The sequence below is a fragment of the Heloderma suspectum genome, chromosome 10, assembly GCF_057233095.1.
Source record: "Heloderma suspectum isolate Gila_16-S chromosome 10, 16-S_ref, whole genome shotgun sequence".
NCBI lineage: Eukaryota > Metazoa > Chordata > Lepidosauria > Squamata > Helodermatidae > Heloderma > Heloderma suspectum.
The window spans coordinates 35,060,274-35,074,960 of NC_139467.1; the positions used below are offsets into that span (position 1 = coordinate 35,060,274).

Here is a 14,687-nt window from a genome sequence, read left to right on the forward strand (position 1 = left end):
CTAAAAAGCCAGCAAAAGATTGTTTCTGTGTATGTGTATTAGGACAAATTGAAGATGCAGTGCATTATATTTTATACTGCTTTATATATAATTCACCTCGGGCTAAGTTCATTCTCCCTTTTCAGACCTCTCTAGAAGGCCTGACAAAAGATAGACAAATCTGTCAGTTACAGAGTAGCTCTGTTCCTGCTAGCTGCAACCAAGTTAAGAGTGGCCTTTCTGAATCACATCAGTGACAAAAGCTAAGGGGGGTTTCGTTTTTCAAACACATGCTTAAAACCTTTTATTTGTATTTCCGAGGCCCTATTTGCGTTTTATTGGATTGATTGTTCAATGTTTTATAAATGTTTTCTTGTGCTTATATTGTAATGGCCGTGGGCTATAAACAATACAATTTGAACGGGAACGGGATACCGCATCTACTTAAGCAGGGGTGCAGAACATCAGACCTGGGGGCCAAATCCGGCCCAAAGGAAATCCCAATTTAGAACTCCAGGATTCTCCGTATGGTCACACCCTTCCCTAGCCCTACCCCTTTTCCCCCTGACCACTGAGAGTTTGGAGCTCTTCCGGCTTTTATGCAGCTCTTTCCCCATTACAAAACTTTGAAATGCCTCTCCTAAGCTTTGTTACCGGCAGTAAAAGCTTTAAGCTAAAACCTGCCGGTATTTTTGGCCCCACCCCTTTTGCCTTGGACCATACCCCTTTTGCATTTGGCCACACCCACCCTTGGAATGCAGCCCCTGAGAGCTTGTCTGAAATGGAATTCTGCCCTCAGGCTGAAAGGGGGGTTGACGCCCCTGTATTAAACAGATGGACTTGCCCTCCAGCTGCACCTATTTAATGGGTTTTTTTTAATGGGTTTTTTTAAAACTAGTCTAATGCTACAATCCTATGTGCATTTACCTGAGAGTAAGCCCCATTAAGTTGAATAGACATGCATAGGAATGCACTGTAAGGGCACAATCCTATGCATGTTAAGACAGGAAAAATGTCCTACAACTCCAAGCATCCCCCGGCAGCATGGCTGGCTGGGGAATGCTGGTAGTTGTAGGACTGTGGTGATTGAGTGGTAGTGTGGTGTAGTGGCTAGAGTATCTTACTAGACTGGGAAGGCCTTGTTTCAAACCACTCCTTGAAGTTCATGAGGTGACCTTGGGCCAGTCACCATCTCTCAGCCTCACCTAACTCACAGGGTTGTTGTGAGTGGAGAACTAGTTCTGCTGTGTTCAGAGCTGCCCAGAAGAGGCACAGGTTACAAATGAAATTAATAGTAAAATTACAAAGGGGATTTATAATAAAACTGTTTTTTTTTTCTTTTTAAGATACTGGGAAGCAACTATAATTGAAATCAGAGGTGCTGAACCGCTTTCAGCTGAAGGGCCGAATTCCATTTCAGAGAAGCTCTCGAGGGCCACGTTCCAGCGGTGGGCGGGGCCAATGGCAAAGGGGGCAGGGCCAAAGATACCAGCATATCTTAGCATAAAGCTCTTACTGCCAGCAACCAAGCCTCAGGAAATGCCATGTTCCTTCATCCTCCCCCTTCGCAGTCAACACATTCCAGGCAACAAGGCTTCAGGCTCACTACTTTATTAGTTAATGACTAGCTTCTTTACAATTGCAGTCTAAGAAACTGTCAGACTGCAATGAACAGCAAATCCACACGTCTACGCATATCAACAGAGGAGCCGAAGTGGAAGTAAGAGACGTTGCCAGCCAGCAGTCTGGGCCTGAACTTCTCGGCTGGACTAGCTTTTCATGGATGCCCCTCCCTTAGGGTGGCTCCTTCCTACTCTGGCTTCCACCAGGCCAACCTGGTGGAGAGTCTGAGCCCTGCCCCAAACTTTTTGTGCTTTGCTCTGCGACAGGCCCCAGCACCCCCTCAAGTCATGCCCCTCACTCTCCTCCTCCTCCAACTCCTCCTCCTCCAAAACCTGGGTTCTCATGCCGGAGGAATGGGGGAGCTGTTCAGGCTGGGCCATCTGTGTGTCAAGGTCTTGGGAAAAAAGTCTTGCCGTATCTGAGCTCACTAGGGAGTAGGGTTGTTCCATCTCACTCGAGTCTACCCCTTGACCTGCTCACTGGATCCCCACCCGCTGCCGGACCTGGCTCGCAGGAGCCCGGTGAGCGCTGTTGCCGCCGCCGCCCAGAGCAACTGCACCCCTCTCTGCTGACCACTGGCAGAAGGGGAGCACTTGCTCTCGGCAGCAGGATGGGAAGCGACAGGGAAGCGGTGCCACCCAGAGCGACACTCAGGCAAGGCGTGGAGGCTGCCGCACTTGCCCAACTCAGCATGTGCTGAATCAGGCAAGAGCAAGAGGTCACGGACTGGTGTCCGGGGGGCCACACTGGCAGCAACACGCTGAGCTCGAGCCCCCAACGGACACTCATGACATTTCTACTGGGGAGTGTGCCTCCCCCCGTTCTGGCTGTTCTCATTCTGAACCTGAGCTGCGAGACATCTCTTCACACGCCCAGATTCATTCCTGACAGGAGAGGCATTTCAGCCTTTTAGAAAGGGGGGAAAACTGCACAAAAGTTAGGCCATCACCAAACCTTTGGTGGTTGGGGGAAAGGGCCTGGAGCTGGAAGAAGGGAGAGTGGCCCCCTGGGGGACACTGGAGAGCTGGATTGGGACCCCAGCCCTGCTTTAAAGAACACGCTGATACAAAAGGGCGATGAGAACCTGCTGGCAGGACAAGTGGACTCTCTCAGAGGAAGGGAAGCGAAAGGCCCGGTGGCTGGGAGAAGCTAGTGACAGACTGGCAGGCGGGTTGCAGAGTCCGAGCCGGCCCATGAATTCCAGGCAGGCTGGAGCCTCCCAATTCAGGCAGCAGTGAAGGGAGACCACAATGCACCAGTGAGAACAGGTCCAGGCCGTGGGAGCTGGTGGCTTCGATGTCAGTGGGGCTCTGCATCCGCTCTGGGTTTCAGACAGAGCCAGTCTGCACTCTAAAGGAGCTCTCCAAGCTGTGGAGCCCGTTTTGGGGGTAGCATTCACCCTTTGAGGTCTGACGGGTTGGGAGCCAGCGTGGTGTAGCGGCTAGAGTGCTGGACTGGGAGCCGGGAGATCCGGGTTCTAGTCCCCACTCGGCCACGGAAGCTCACTGGGTGACTTTGGGCCAGTCACAGACTCTCAGCCCAACCTACCTCACAGGGTTGTTGTTGTGAGGATAAAATGGAGAGGAGGAGGATTATGTCCGCCGCCGTGAGTTCCTTGGAGGAAAAAAGGCGGGATATAAATGTAATAAATGAATAAATAAAATAAAATAAATGAACCCGGAGGGGATTCACTGCCCCACTGAAATAGGATCCAGCAGCCTCCACATTCAATGGATCCCACCCATATCTTTACATGTAAAGTTGAGGGTAGGGAGAAACCTGTTAAATGAAAAAGAATCCCTGCTTGAAACCCTGGAGAGCTTCTGCCAGTCCATGTTGACCAGGGGTGGGCAACATGGGCCCTCCAGATGCTTTGGCCTACAGGTCCCATCAGCCTTAGCCAGCATAGCCAATGGTGGAAGATCATGGGAGTTATAGGCCAAAACATCTGGAGGACCACAGGTTGCGCACCCCTGGTGCAGGCAATAGTGAGCCAGGCGGACAACAGTGTGGCTTAGGATAAGGCAGCTTCTGATGTTCCTAGGACCCCTCTGCCCTCCAGTGTGTTTCAGCCCCGGTCTCTGCCTTCGTCCAAGCCTAGCTCCCAGAAAACCACTCTGTCTCAGCACTTTCTTCAGCCCTTCTTACACGTACTGGAACGTGGGGTTAGGGATGTCGAAGAAATCCATAACAGAGTCAAATGAATTTGGATTTCTATGAATCCGACCTGCGGATTCCAGAGCAGACCAGCTTTTTCTGAGCCGTGTGGATTCCGTGGGTGGGTTTTCCCATGGACTGGGGGGATTTGCACTAATTTGCATCAGTGGTAATTTGCATTAGGGCATTTGTGCAAGTGCACATTAGCCTGCAAGTGCACTTATGCTAATGCACATTAGCAGGAATGCATACTTACACTAATGCACATTAGCGCTAATGCACACTTACACTAATGCACATTAGCGCTAATGCACACTTACACTAATGCACATTAGCGCTAATGCACACTTACACTAATGCTCATTAGCGCTAATGCGAATTAGCACAAGTAGAATGAAATTCTTGTAAAATAATACTTATTCCATCAATGAGTGGGTAATGGAATGAAAGGCACCTGACAATCTGTGAAACACAGATGGAATGGATTTAACAAAATCCCTGTGTCCCTACATGGGGTGCAAACGACGGAATGGAGCAGGGGGAGATTGTGTGATGGACCTGCAGTTCACAGCCTGAAACCTCAGGCCCGATGTTCGTCTTCCACTCCAGGAATTGAGGAGAAAGCTACAGATGCTAGCTACAGGGGTGTGGGAACATGGGTAGATCAGAGAAGAAGGGGAAGGAAAAGAGGAGAAAACGTATTTCTTCAGAGGCCAAGGAGCAGGCTGCAGCAGCAGCGGGCAGGGAGGTGATGTTGTTGACGGAACAGAGTTCTGAGCAGTGGGAGGGGGCTGGGTGTGTTTGGAAAGCTCCGCTCCTTGGTCAGGAACCTGTGAGATGGGTGCACAGCTCAAAAGGCATTGGGCAATGTGTAGCCCAAGGGGGAACTACAGAGCTCTGATTCTTTGGGTCTTGCACTTCCCTTCCGCAAGGCATATTCAGGGTTGTTTGTTCCCCCTTGCCCTTCCGGTCACTGTGTGAAGTGAATTTGCCTCGGGTACCTCAAAAAGCCCTGAGTGGCCAGGGCGGCTTAAGAGTTTTGGTCACCTGCTGTGCCTAATGGTAGGGCCGGCCCAGTTGCTAGCGTACATCTGAAATAATATTTCAGAGCCAGTGTGATGTAATGGTTAGAGTGTTGGACTGGGACTCGGGAGATCTGGGTTCTAGTCCCCACTCAGTCATGAAGCTCACTGGGCGACTTTGGACCAGTCACTGTCTCTTAGTCTAACCTACTTCACACAGCCAGCCAGTAGTTCACAGGCCCGACATCTGTGTTTCTTCCCGCAGTCATAGAGAGATGGAATGTGTCCCAACATGCTGCTTCTTCCTCTTCTATGGCTGTGGGATGCCAGCTACTTTCCTTTGATATGGCCCCTGTGGCTTTCACAGCTTGCACGAGCCTCCCTGTAAAGATGCAGTATATCTCTGAATGCCAGATGCTGGGGACAAACAACACTGAGAGGCCATTTCCTCTTGCCCTGCTTAAGAGCACTGGGATGTATGCAGCTGGCTTCTGTTAGGAGTCTGTTCCAGAAAGGGGATTCTTACGTCCAGGGCCGATGTCAAGGGTAGGCATGGTTGAGCACTGTCAGGGTTGGATCGGAGCCCATAGAGCCCCAGAGCAGTTCTGATTCTGAGGAAGAGATAGAAACCGTGGGAGAGGAACCCATGCGCTGTTCAGAGGCACAGCCGGAGGGGGAGCCCCTCCCTGCTCACATTCCTGAGAGTGACAGTGACCCTGGCAGGGAGAGGGAGGGACAACTGGAGCTGCAGGATGTGAGGTGCCAGTGCAGAGACAAGCGGGAGATGGTGGGCGCTGCGAGGAGGTGCTCAGCCCGCCTGGCATGATGACAACAGCTGCGCCCCAATGCCCCACAGGAAAGGGGTGGACTCTCTCCTCCTAGCCCTTGAGCTTAGAGGCTTCCCGCCCTTTCACTCCCAATGGAGACCAACTGATTCCCTAAGGCTAGAACCCCCTGGTAGGCAGCTCTCTTAAGTTTCCCTCTTAGGCTCAGGCAATTAGCATCTGTAAGCGTCATTAGGTTGAATGGAAATAAAGCCTTGGAAAAGAGCCCTATTGTCTGCGTGTTGATTCTGGCTACTTGAGGATTTCAGAAGGCAGCAAGGGCGGTCCTGACAGGCACCCTCCGAGGGCCCACACTCCAGCAGGGGCCCACTGACCAGACCCCCCTGGAGTTGCTCCTCCTCTTCACCACTGCAACCTGCTTGTTCCCCTGCCAGTGAACAGGCGGAACAGTGAACAGGGGGAACAGGGGGAACAGACAGTGGTGGTGGTGAGGAGGAACAGGAGATGCTTCGGCCTGCTGGCTCTCTGCCTGTCACGCAAGCAAGGGATAGGAATGATGAGGAAGGGGATGAGGGCAGCTGGTGAGAGTGGCGGTGAGAAGGCAGGCTCACTGGGAGAGCAGGCCCATTGAGGGGGCCTTGTCCAAGGGTCCTCCAAAAATTGGAGCCGGTACTGCCTCTGTCCTGATGCACGTCTGGCAGAAACTGAATAGGAGAAGTCCCCCCTGCACAGGACCACCATGACCAGGGAAGCCACACTTGTTGAATTTCTCCTGCGCGCGCGCGCGCGCACACTGCAGCTCTTCGAAACGCAGACCTTTCACCAGGAAAAAACGGGACCCAGGTAGCAATTTGCAATCACTGTTAGCCAAAGAATCCCTCAGGCACTCCTGCTCCCACTCCTGCCATGACTGGATCGTGTTGGCATCACTTCTGTTAAATGCTGCCAAGATCCCAGTGGAGGCTGGTGGCTCCGATGTCAGTGGGGCGGTGCATGCCCTCCAGGTTTCGGTGAGAACCAGTCAGAACTCTAAAGGAGCTCTCCAGCATCCTCTGCAACTGTAGAGTTCTGACTGAAACCTGGAGCGGATTCACGGCCCCACTGACAACGGAGCCACCAGCCTCCACTGCAAGATATCCCCTTCTTCCTCCTCCTTTCTCTTTGATTTTGGTATTTTAAATTAGTATTTTCTCTCCTTTAAAAAAAATCAGCAACGGATACTCCACCTTCTGGGAGAGTTTGAGGGAATGGGTGGGAAGAAGAAGACTGCGCAAGGGAGGCATTCTCCATGCCCATGGCTGACCCGCTCCCCTTCCACTCCCCTGCTAAATATACCTTGGGACAAAGGCCCTTTATGATATTCTAAAAATAAAAGTGAGACCGGCAGTTAAGCTGAACTGCAGGAGGGCAGAGCTGGCGTTACAAAGGAAATCTCAACAGAAATGAAACACTCTGGTACATTTCGTAACAAATCCCAAGTCTACAGAACACAGCAGAGCACTTAGTTAAGAGCGTGTCAAATTGCAGCACGGACGGTTCACAACCGGCTGATGTGTCCCTTTCATACATGAGGACGAGAGAGGGTGGGTCAGCGAGGGTGGACTGGGAACCCTTAGTTGCAGGAGCAGCTGCGAAGTTCAGGCTGTGATGGTGGCAGGGTTGTGATAACTGTACTGGTCCAAAAAGTGGCAGCTCATCACTTAAGTCAACAACTGGCCTAATTAAGTGGCAAATACACTGGCAGTTGGTGGAGCTGGACTTCTGGACAACTCACTGGTCCCAAGACATGGTCTGAAGGCACATGAGACAGCCACCTTGCTGAAGCTAAGCGGGTCTGGGTCTGGTCAGTGCTTGGAGGGGAGACCACTGGGAACCACATGTAGACACCTTGAGTTTCACAAAGGAAGAAAAGTGGGGTATAAATGTAATTAATTAATTAATTAATTAATTACTCTAGTTCCAGGAGTAGGTATGGGCTGGTTCACAGACAAGAACATAGAACATAAGAAGAGCCCTGCTGGATCAGACCAAGGGTCCATCTAGTCCAGCATTCTGTTCACACAGTGGCCAACAAGCTGCCCACAGAAAACCCACCAGCAGGACATGAGTGCAACAGCACCCTCCCACCCATGTTCCCCAGCAAATAGTGTACATAGGCATACTGCTCCTGATACTGGAGGTAGCTTATAGCCATCAGGACTAGTAGCCATTGATAGCCTTCTCCTCCATGAATTTGTCTAACCCCCTCTTAAAGCCATCCAAATTGGTGCCCATCATGTGTAATTTGCTTGGGTACTGTGCCCTGAATGACTGGCAACTAAATGAGAGAACTCACTCCATTGAAAAGTGTCACGTATTCCATGGAGGTGAGAGGATCTGAAAATTCTGTCTGCAGTATTAATGTCTGTGACAACTATTCACACATGCGAGTCATCACATACCTGTGTGATGACCACCTATGCACAAGCCAGATTCAGGACAAGTGGTGATGGTGGTAGCGCTGTGACAGTTGAAACAGCAGTGGTTATTGGAGTCTGATTAAGCCAGTTGGAATAATAGGCAAGTCCATGTTGTGGCTAAGAATTCACTTAGCAAGAAAAGGAAATGTGGCAACCATTTTGTTCTTGTTCTGTATCAGTGTCTGAAGTAGGTAGTGGACTAGATGTTGTTGTTGTTCAGTCGTTCAGTCGTGTCCGACTCTTCGTGACCCCATGGACCATAGCACGCCAGGCCTTCCTGTCCTGTGCTCTCTCCCAGAGCGTGCTCAAGTCCATATTCATTGCATCAGTGATGCTATGTAGCCATCTCATCCTCTGCCGTCCCCTTCTCCTTTTGCCTTCAGTCTTTCCCAGCATCAGGGTCTTTTCCAGAGAGTTTTCTCTTCGCATTAGGTGGCCAAAATATTTGAGCTTCAGCTTCAGTATCTGTCCTTCCAATGAGCACTCAGGGTTGGTTTCCTTTAGGATTGACTGATTGACCTCCTCGCAGTCCAGGGGACTCGTAAGAGTCTTCTCCAGCACCACAGTTCGAAAGCATCAATTCTTCGGCACTCAGCCTTCCTTATAGTCCAGCTCTCACAGCCATACATTACTACCGGGAAAACCATAGCTTTGATTAGACGGACCTTTGTCGGCAAGGTGATGTCTCTGCTTCTTACTATGCTGTCTAGGTTGGCCATAGCTTTCCTCCCAAGGAGCAAGCGTCTTTTAATTTCATGGCTACAGTCACCGTCTGCGGTGATCTTGGAGCCCAAGAAAGTAAAATCTGTCACTGCTTCCATTTCTTCCCCTTCTATATGCCAGGAAGTGATGGGGCCAGATGCCATGATTTTAGTTTTTTTAATGTGGAGTTTCAAACCAGCTTTTGCACTCTCCTCTTTCACCCTCAACAAGAGGCTCTTTACATCCTCTTCGCTTTCTGCCATTAGGGTGGTATCGTCTGCATATCGGAGGTTGTTGATAATTCTCCCAGCAATCTTAATTCCGACCTCTGATTCATCCAACCCGGCATTTCTCATGATGTACTCTGCATATAAGTTAAATAAGCAGGGTGACAATATGCAGCCTTGTCGTACTCCTTTCCCAATTTGGAACCAATCGGTTGTTCCATGTCTGGTTCTTACTGTTGCTTCTTGACCCTCGTACAGGTTTCTCAGGAGACGGGTAAGGTGGTCTGGTACTCCCATCACTTTAAGAATTTGCCACAGTTTGTTGTGATCCACACAATCAAAGGCTTTAGCGTAGTCAATGAAGCAGAAATAGACTAGATGAGTCTATTTCTGAGGGTGAGACTAGATGAGGGTGAATGAATTGAAGTTTAATGCAGAAAAGACAGTGGTGTACCTGTTTAGTTGAAAGGCAGATCAGGAAATAGGAAATAGATCAGGAAATAGGGATTCAACATGTGTTGGATGGGGTTACATTCCCCCTCAAAGGTACAGGTCCAGAGTTTGGGTATACTCCTGGATTCAGCCGTGACACTGAAGGTCTGGGTTTCAGCAGTGGCCAAGAGTGCATTGGCTGGTGCATTGACATCTCTCTGTTCCTGGAGATGTCACACCTGGCCACGGTGTCACACCTGGCCACGGGGTGTCACTGGAGATGTCACACCTGGCCACGGGGACACATGCCTTGCACTACTAGAATGTGCGCTACACTGGGCTGACCTTCAAAAGAGTCTGGAAACTTCAGCTGGTCCAGAATGCTGCGGCCAGGCTGCTGACTGGGACCAGTTACAGGGAGGTGACAAGCAGGACCTACAACAAAACTATTCTATCCCACCTTCCACTCCATTTCCAATTCTGCTTCCCCACTCCCCCACTGTGAGTAAGCATTCTTTGGCTGCTGAACACATGTAGTCTTCATTGGGCTGTTTTGGTGGTTCCCCCCCCCTTAGGTGTTTTCTTCCTTTTTTGAGGGGGGGATACTTCTGCAAACCTCAGGGTTCCCACAAGCTTGCTGATACCTTCCTCTTGTGCATGGGTGATGCTGTTGTGACTACATAAGCGTTGGCACTCACACCTGAATATCAGAAATAGAGGGAAGGAAGGTGAACGGTCAGGGTGAAATAGAGGGAAGGAGGGTCACAAACCTACCCATGCATGACGCTCAACATCTAAGGTCTTCCTCTGGCTGCCTATGCCGAGGGAAGCTTGGCGGACAGCAACAAGGGAGAGGGCCTTCTCGGTGGTGGCCCCCCAATTGTGGAACGATCTCCCCAATGAGGCCTGCCTGGCGCCAACATCGTTATCTTATCGGCACCAGGTCAATGCCTCTTCTCTCAGGCATTTGGCAGCATATGATGAGTTTTGATCGATCCTGGATTTGTCTTATGATTATGGTTGATTGCTTGAAGTTGTTTTTAGATATATGTTGTCTTTGCATATATTATCTGTTTGTGTTTTTTTATGTAAATGGCTTTTAACCTCTTTATACTGTATTTTTAATGTTTTTAATCTTTGTAAACCGCTCAGAGAGCTTTGGCTATGGGGTGGTATAGAAATGTAATTAATAATCATCATCATGCTTATCTTGTACATATATGGACTTTGCAGAGAAATATCACAACTTACTATGCCAGTTGCATTTCCTGGTCATTTGGCCATCTGTTTAATTTCTTCCCCCCTCTATATCTCCATATATCTATATGCCTGCCAACTTGGGATAAAATTCAATGCATCTGTTGAAGTAAGTTTTATCCACGAAAGCTTATGCCAGAGTAAATGGCTGGTTGGGGAATGCTGGGAGTTGTAGGACGTCTTTCTGTTTAAACATGCATAGGATGGTGCCCTAAGCATTTTAAGCTGCCACAGGTCTCTCTTTTTTTTTTCTGCAACAGACTACCACAACTATCCTTCTGGAATTTAGGTGACTGTCAACATTCCCTTATGTGTTTTTTGAGTTTTCTAATTTATTTAGGTATTTCATTGCATTTATTTGTATACCACTTTTCACTGCAAGGGCTCCAAAAGAACTTATATTATAACAATAGTACAAAGAGTAAAATGCAATAAAAATTACAATATCAAAGAGCAATAATCCCACAAGGATAAAAACAAGGGGGAAAAAAACAGCATCTCAAACTCACATTTGGAGGCATCAACTTTTGCATGAGAATGTCAACAGGTCACTAGCTCCAGGAAATTCGCTCCAACATGTATACCATCCTTCTCTAATATGGTGCTCTCCAGATGTGTTGTCCTGCAACTATGAGCACAATCTTATGCACGTTTAGACTGAAAAAGTCCTACCACTCCCAGCATGGCTGACTGGGGAATTCTGGGAGATGTAGGACTTTTTTCTGTCTAAATGTGCATAGGATTGTGCCCTAAGGATGTCAGATAAATGCGCAATGGATTCAAATGACTTTGGATTTCTATGAATCCGACCTGTGGATTCTGCAACATCTTTTTCCAAGTTGTGTAGATTTTGTGGACTTCTGGACTGTTTTTTTTTTAAACTTGGGGGGATTTGCGCAAGTTTGCACCGGCGCATTACCGCATTAACACTAATGCGCACGTGCGCAAGTGGAACAAAATTCTCATACCACCGTCAAAACAGTCTGATTCCATCAGTGAGCGGATGATGGAACAAAAGATACCTGAACAAGCTGTGAAGCACAGACGGAATGGATTTCACAAAATCCATACATCCTTACCTGCAACTCCTGTCATTCCCAGGATCTCCTGTCATTAACATTCCCTTTGACCATGATGGTTGGGATTGTGGGAGTTGTGGTTCAACACATCTGGAGGGCACTGGGTTGAAGAAAGCTGATGTACACACACAAGCACAAGTCATCAGCATGACCCGGCATCTGAAAAATGTAACCCAAGAAGCAGCCCTGGCTGTTTGAAATGGTCAGTGTCTAGCTAGAAGCTATGAGATGGAACAAACATGGTGACCTCCCCCTCCCCATGCCCCGGCACATACGCACAATACGCATTTGCTTTGCTCTAAAGAAATGTCCAGTTTGTTACTCTCCTGTGTAACAAGGGTTAGAGATAGAAGATTGGCAATAGGAAAATTCCTGGTGTCCTTTTTCTTTCTTTCTTTCCCCAGCTAGTTCTACCAGTTTTCATAGTCAAAAAGGTTTGGATTGTAAACAGCTTAAGTGTCTTAGAGGCAACTGCTTTCAGTTTAAATATGTAAACAAATAACACACACAGAGCACATTTCAGTTTAAGGTTACTTTCAGATACACCCTTCACCTAGTTCAAGGAAGAGTTCTATGTTGTCACTTTCTAGACAATAGAGATCTGACGTATTTAGCAGCTGGAGCAGCTAAGGGACCGGATCCGGGGTTACTCATACCTACATTTTGTCCATTGAAACCAATGGGATGATTAAGTTATATCCCGTTGACTTCAATGGCTCCACCCTGTGACTAACTCTGGATTTAACCCTTTGAATGTAGTTTTGTGCCTGCCCCTTCCTCTGTCAGAAAGAAATCAGCTTCCTCTGTAAGAAAGAAATCGTCATTCCACTCCCCTCACCCTGAAATTTGTCCCTGGAAATCATATTTCCCACTTCCCTATCCCCAGCTAATATGCATATTGCTGTCACAGGTGCTATGTGGAATGTGCTTATGCAACTGTAATTGGCACCTATTGGCTAGTGCCCACAACATCATCAGTGGCACCGCGCTATAAAACACACTTTCCCTATACTTGCCCCGTGATGAACGATTTGCTTAAGTTGTAGGATTTTATTGTTTTCTTCTTTATTTTGAACCTAGAGCAGGTGTGTTGAACCTCAGGCACATGGGCCAAATCTGACCCACCCAGGGTCCCAATCTGGACCAATCCAGCTTCTCCAGAGGGCCGTGCCACCTTTCACCTGACCCCGATTGCTTGGTGATTTCCTGGCTTTTGCACATATTTTTCCCCATTCTGAAAGGTTGAATTGCCTCTCCTAAGACGTAGTTACTGGCAGTGAGATCTTTAAGCTACAATTAGAGCTGTGCACGAATGGCCTCTCAAAATTCTCCCGACTATTTGTGGACAGAGAAATTTCACTGAATTTCGCCAGGGAGGAGAAATTCTCCAACAGTTTCTCACAGAGAGGGCTCACTGTTGGCAAGGGATGTAGCACAGATCCCCCCCCCCCCCCGCTTAAGGGCTTTTGGTTTATTGTACTGCTTCTGTAAGTGGCAGCAGCATCAGCTGTGTTGAGGCTTCCACTTTTTGAAGTGGAATTTTGAATTTCTTTTGGTGGTAGTTTTGAGCTGACCTAATCACTGCGAGGTGGCCGAGGGTGCAGTGTGTCTTTTCTCTCTCTTTCCATGCATCTTTCCATTGCTCCGCAGCCTCCCAGGCCCCCTGCACTTTCTGAACTGAAAAAGCCCCATGGGAGGAATTGCCTCACGACGCCTTCCTCATGATGGCTTTAACTGAGTGCGGGAAGCCAAGGAGGCTACAGGCTGCCACAGAGATTATTGTACAATGACAGACAGGACACTCACGCACGCTCCTTGGCCACCTCATAAGTAAGGCAAGCGCAAGAACCCCAAACCCAACCCATGAGAATTTCTCCGAAATTTCTCCTCCGTTGAATTTCTTTTCGAAAGCAATTTCTTTTCTATCAAATTGAATGAGAATGGTAAAAAAAAATGTGAGAGAAATTTTTGGCACAGAACTAGCTACCACGTGCTGATATTTTGGACCTGGCTCTTTCCCCTTTGGCCCTGCCCCTTTTGCCATAAGCCCCGCCCACCACTGGTATGCATCCTGCCTTCAGCGTTTCAAAACTGAATTCAGCCCTTGGGCTGAAAAGGTTGGACACTCCGGATCTAGAGGCTTAGGGTGCAATCCTATGCATGTTTAGACAGAAAAAAGTCCTACAACTCCCAGCATGCTCCAGCTTTTTCTGTCTAAACATGCATAAGATTGCACCCTTACTGTTTCTTTGCTGTTCTGCTTAATATGCATATCATGCAAATGTGCTAATTTTACCTAATTTCTTCCACAATAGGATAGGACAAGGAGATGGACATTGCCTTTCAGCCATTTCTTTAGCTTCTGGGAAGGAACATGGTATAGCCAGTATGTGGAACTGCAGCATATACGCAGGACTGGACTATCTCCTCCAATCTGGATCCTTTCCTGTAAGGTCTTTGGGGCAGGGACCTGTGTTTTTACTGACATTACTCTGCAAAGTGCCACACACTTGGGCTTCAGTGACATAAAAGGGTACCTTTCGCATGGTGCAAATAGCTTCTGGGTGCTTATTGTGGCCCATGATATGAAAATGCCCTTCCTGAACTCTGGGGAAGAACAAAACGTCTTTCACTTTAAGAGTTGTCATTCAAAGTGCGGCGAGCCCAGCCACAGGCCGGCTGGGGAGTTGCCCAAAATGAGTACATGGAGCTGGTAAGGAATAAGTTAAACAGCCCATTCTGTCCTTGATTCACCCAGGATGTGAATGTATATTTGCAACACTGCCCCAAATTCTCAGGGCTGACTAAAGTAGGGATGGGGGAACATGTGGCATTCCAGATGTTGATGGACCGCAAGTCCCTCACCACTGGCGATGCTGGCTAGAGCGGATGGGAGTTATCGTCCAGCAACATCTGGAGGTCTCCACGTTTCCCGCTCCTGGGTGGATCAGTAAGTTCTTCTAAG

General features: G+C 48.5%; 1 protein-coding gene across 1 annotated transcript in view; it reads right to left on the reverse strand.

Annotated features, from left to right (window-relative positions):
* GRHL3 (grainyhead like transcription factor 3) overlaps nt 1–14,687 on the reverse strand; it is a 114,308-nt gene that overhangs the window by 70,315 nt on the left and 29,306 nt on the right. Inside the window, exons 4-5 of the mRNA XM_084816355.1 lie at nt 6,359–6,508; nt 2,106–2,298 (exon numbers count right to left, since the gene is read on the reverse strand). Of these exons, the coding sequence (XP_084672481.1) occupies nt 2,106–2,298; nt 6,359–6,508 (343 nt within the window). The remainder of the gene's footprint in view (nt 1–2,105; nt 2,299–6,358; nt 6,509–14,687) is intronic.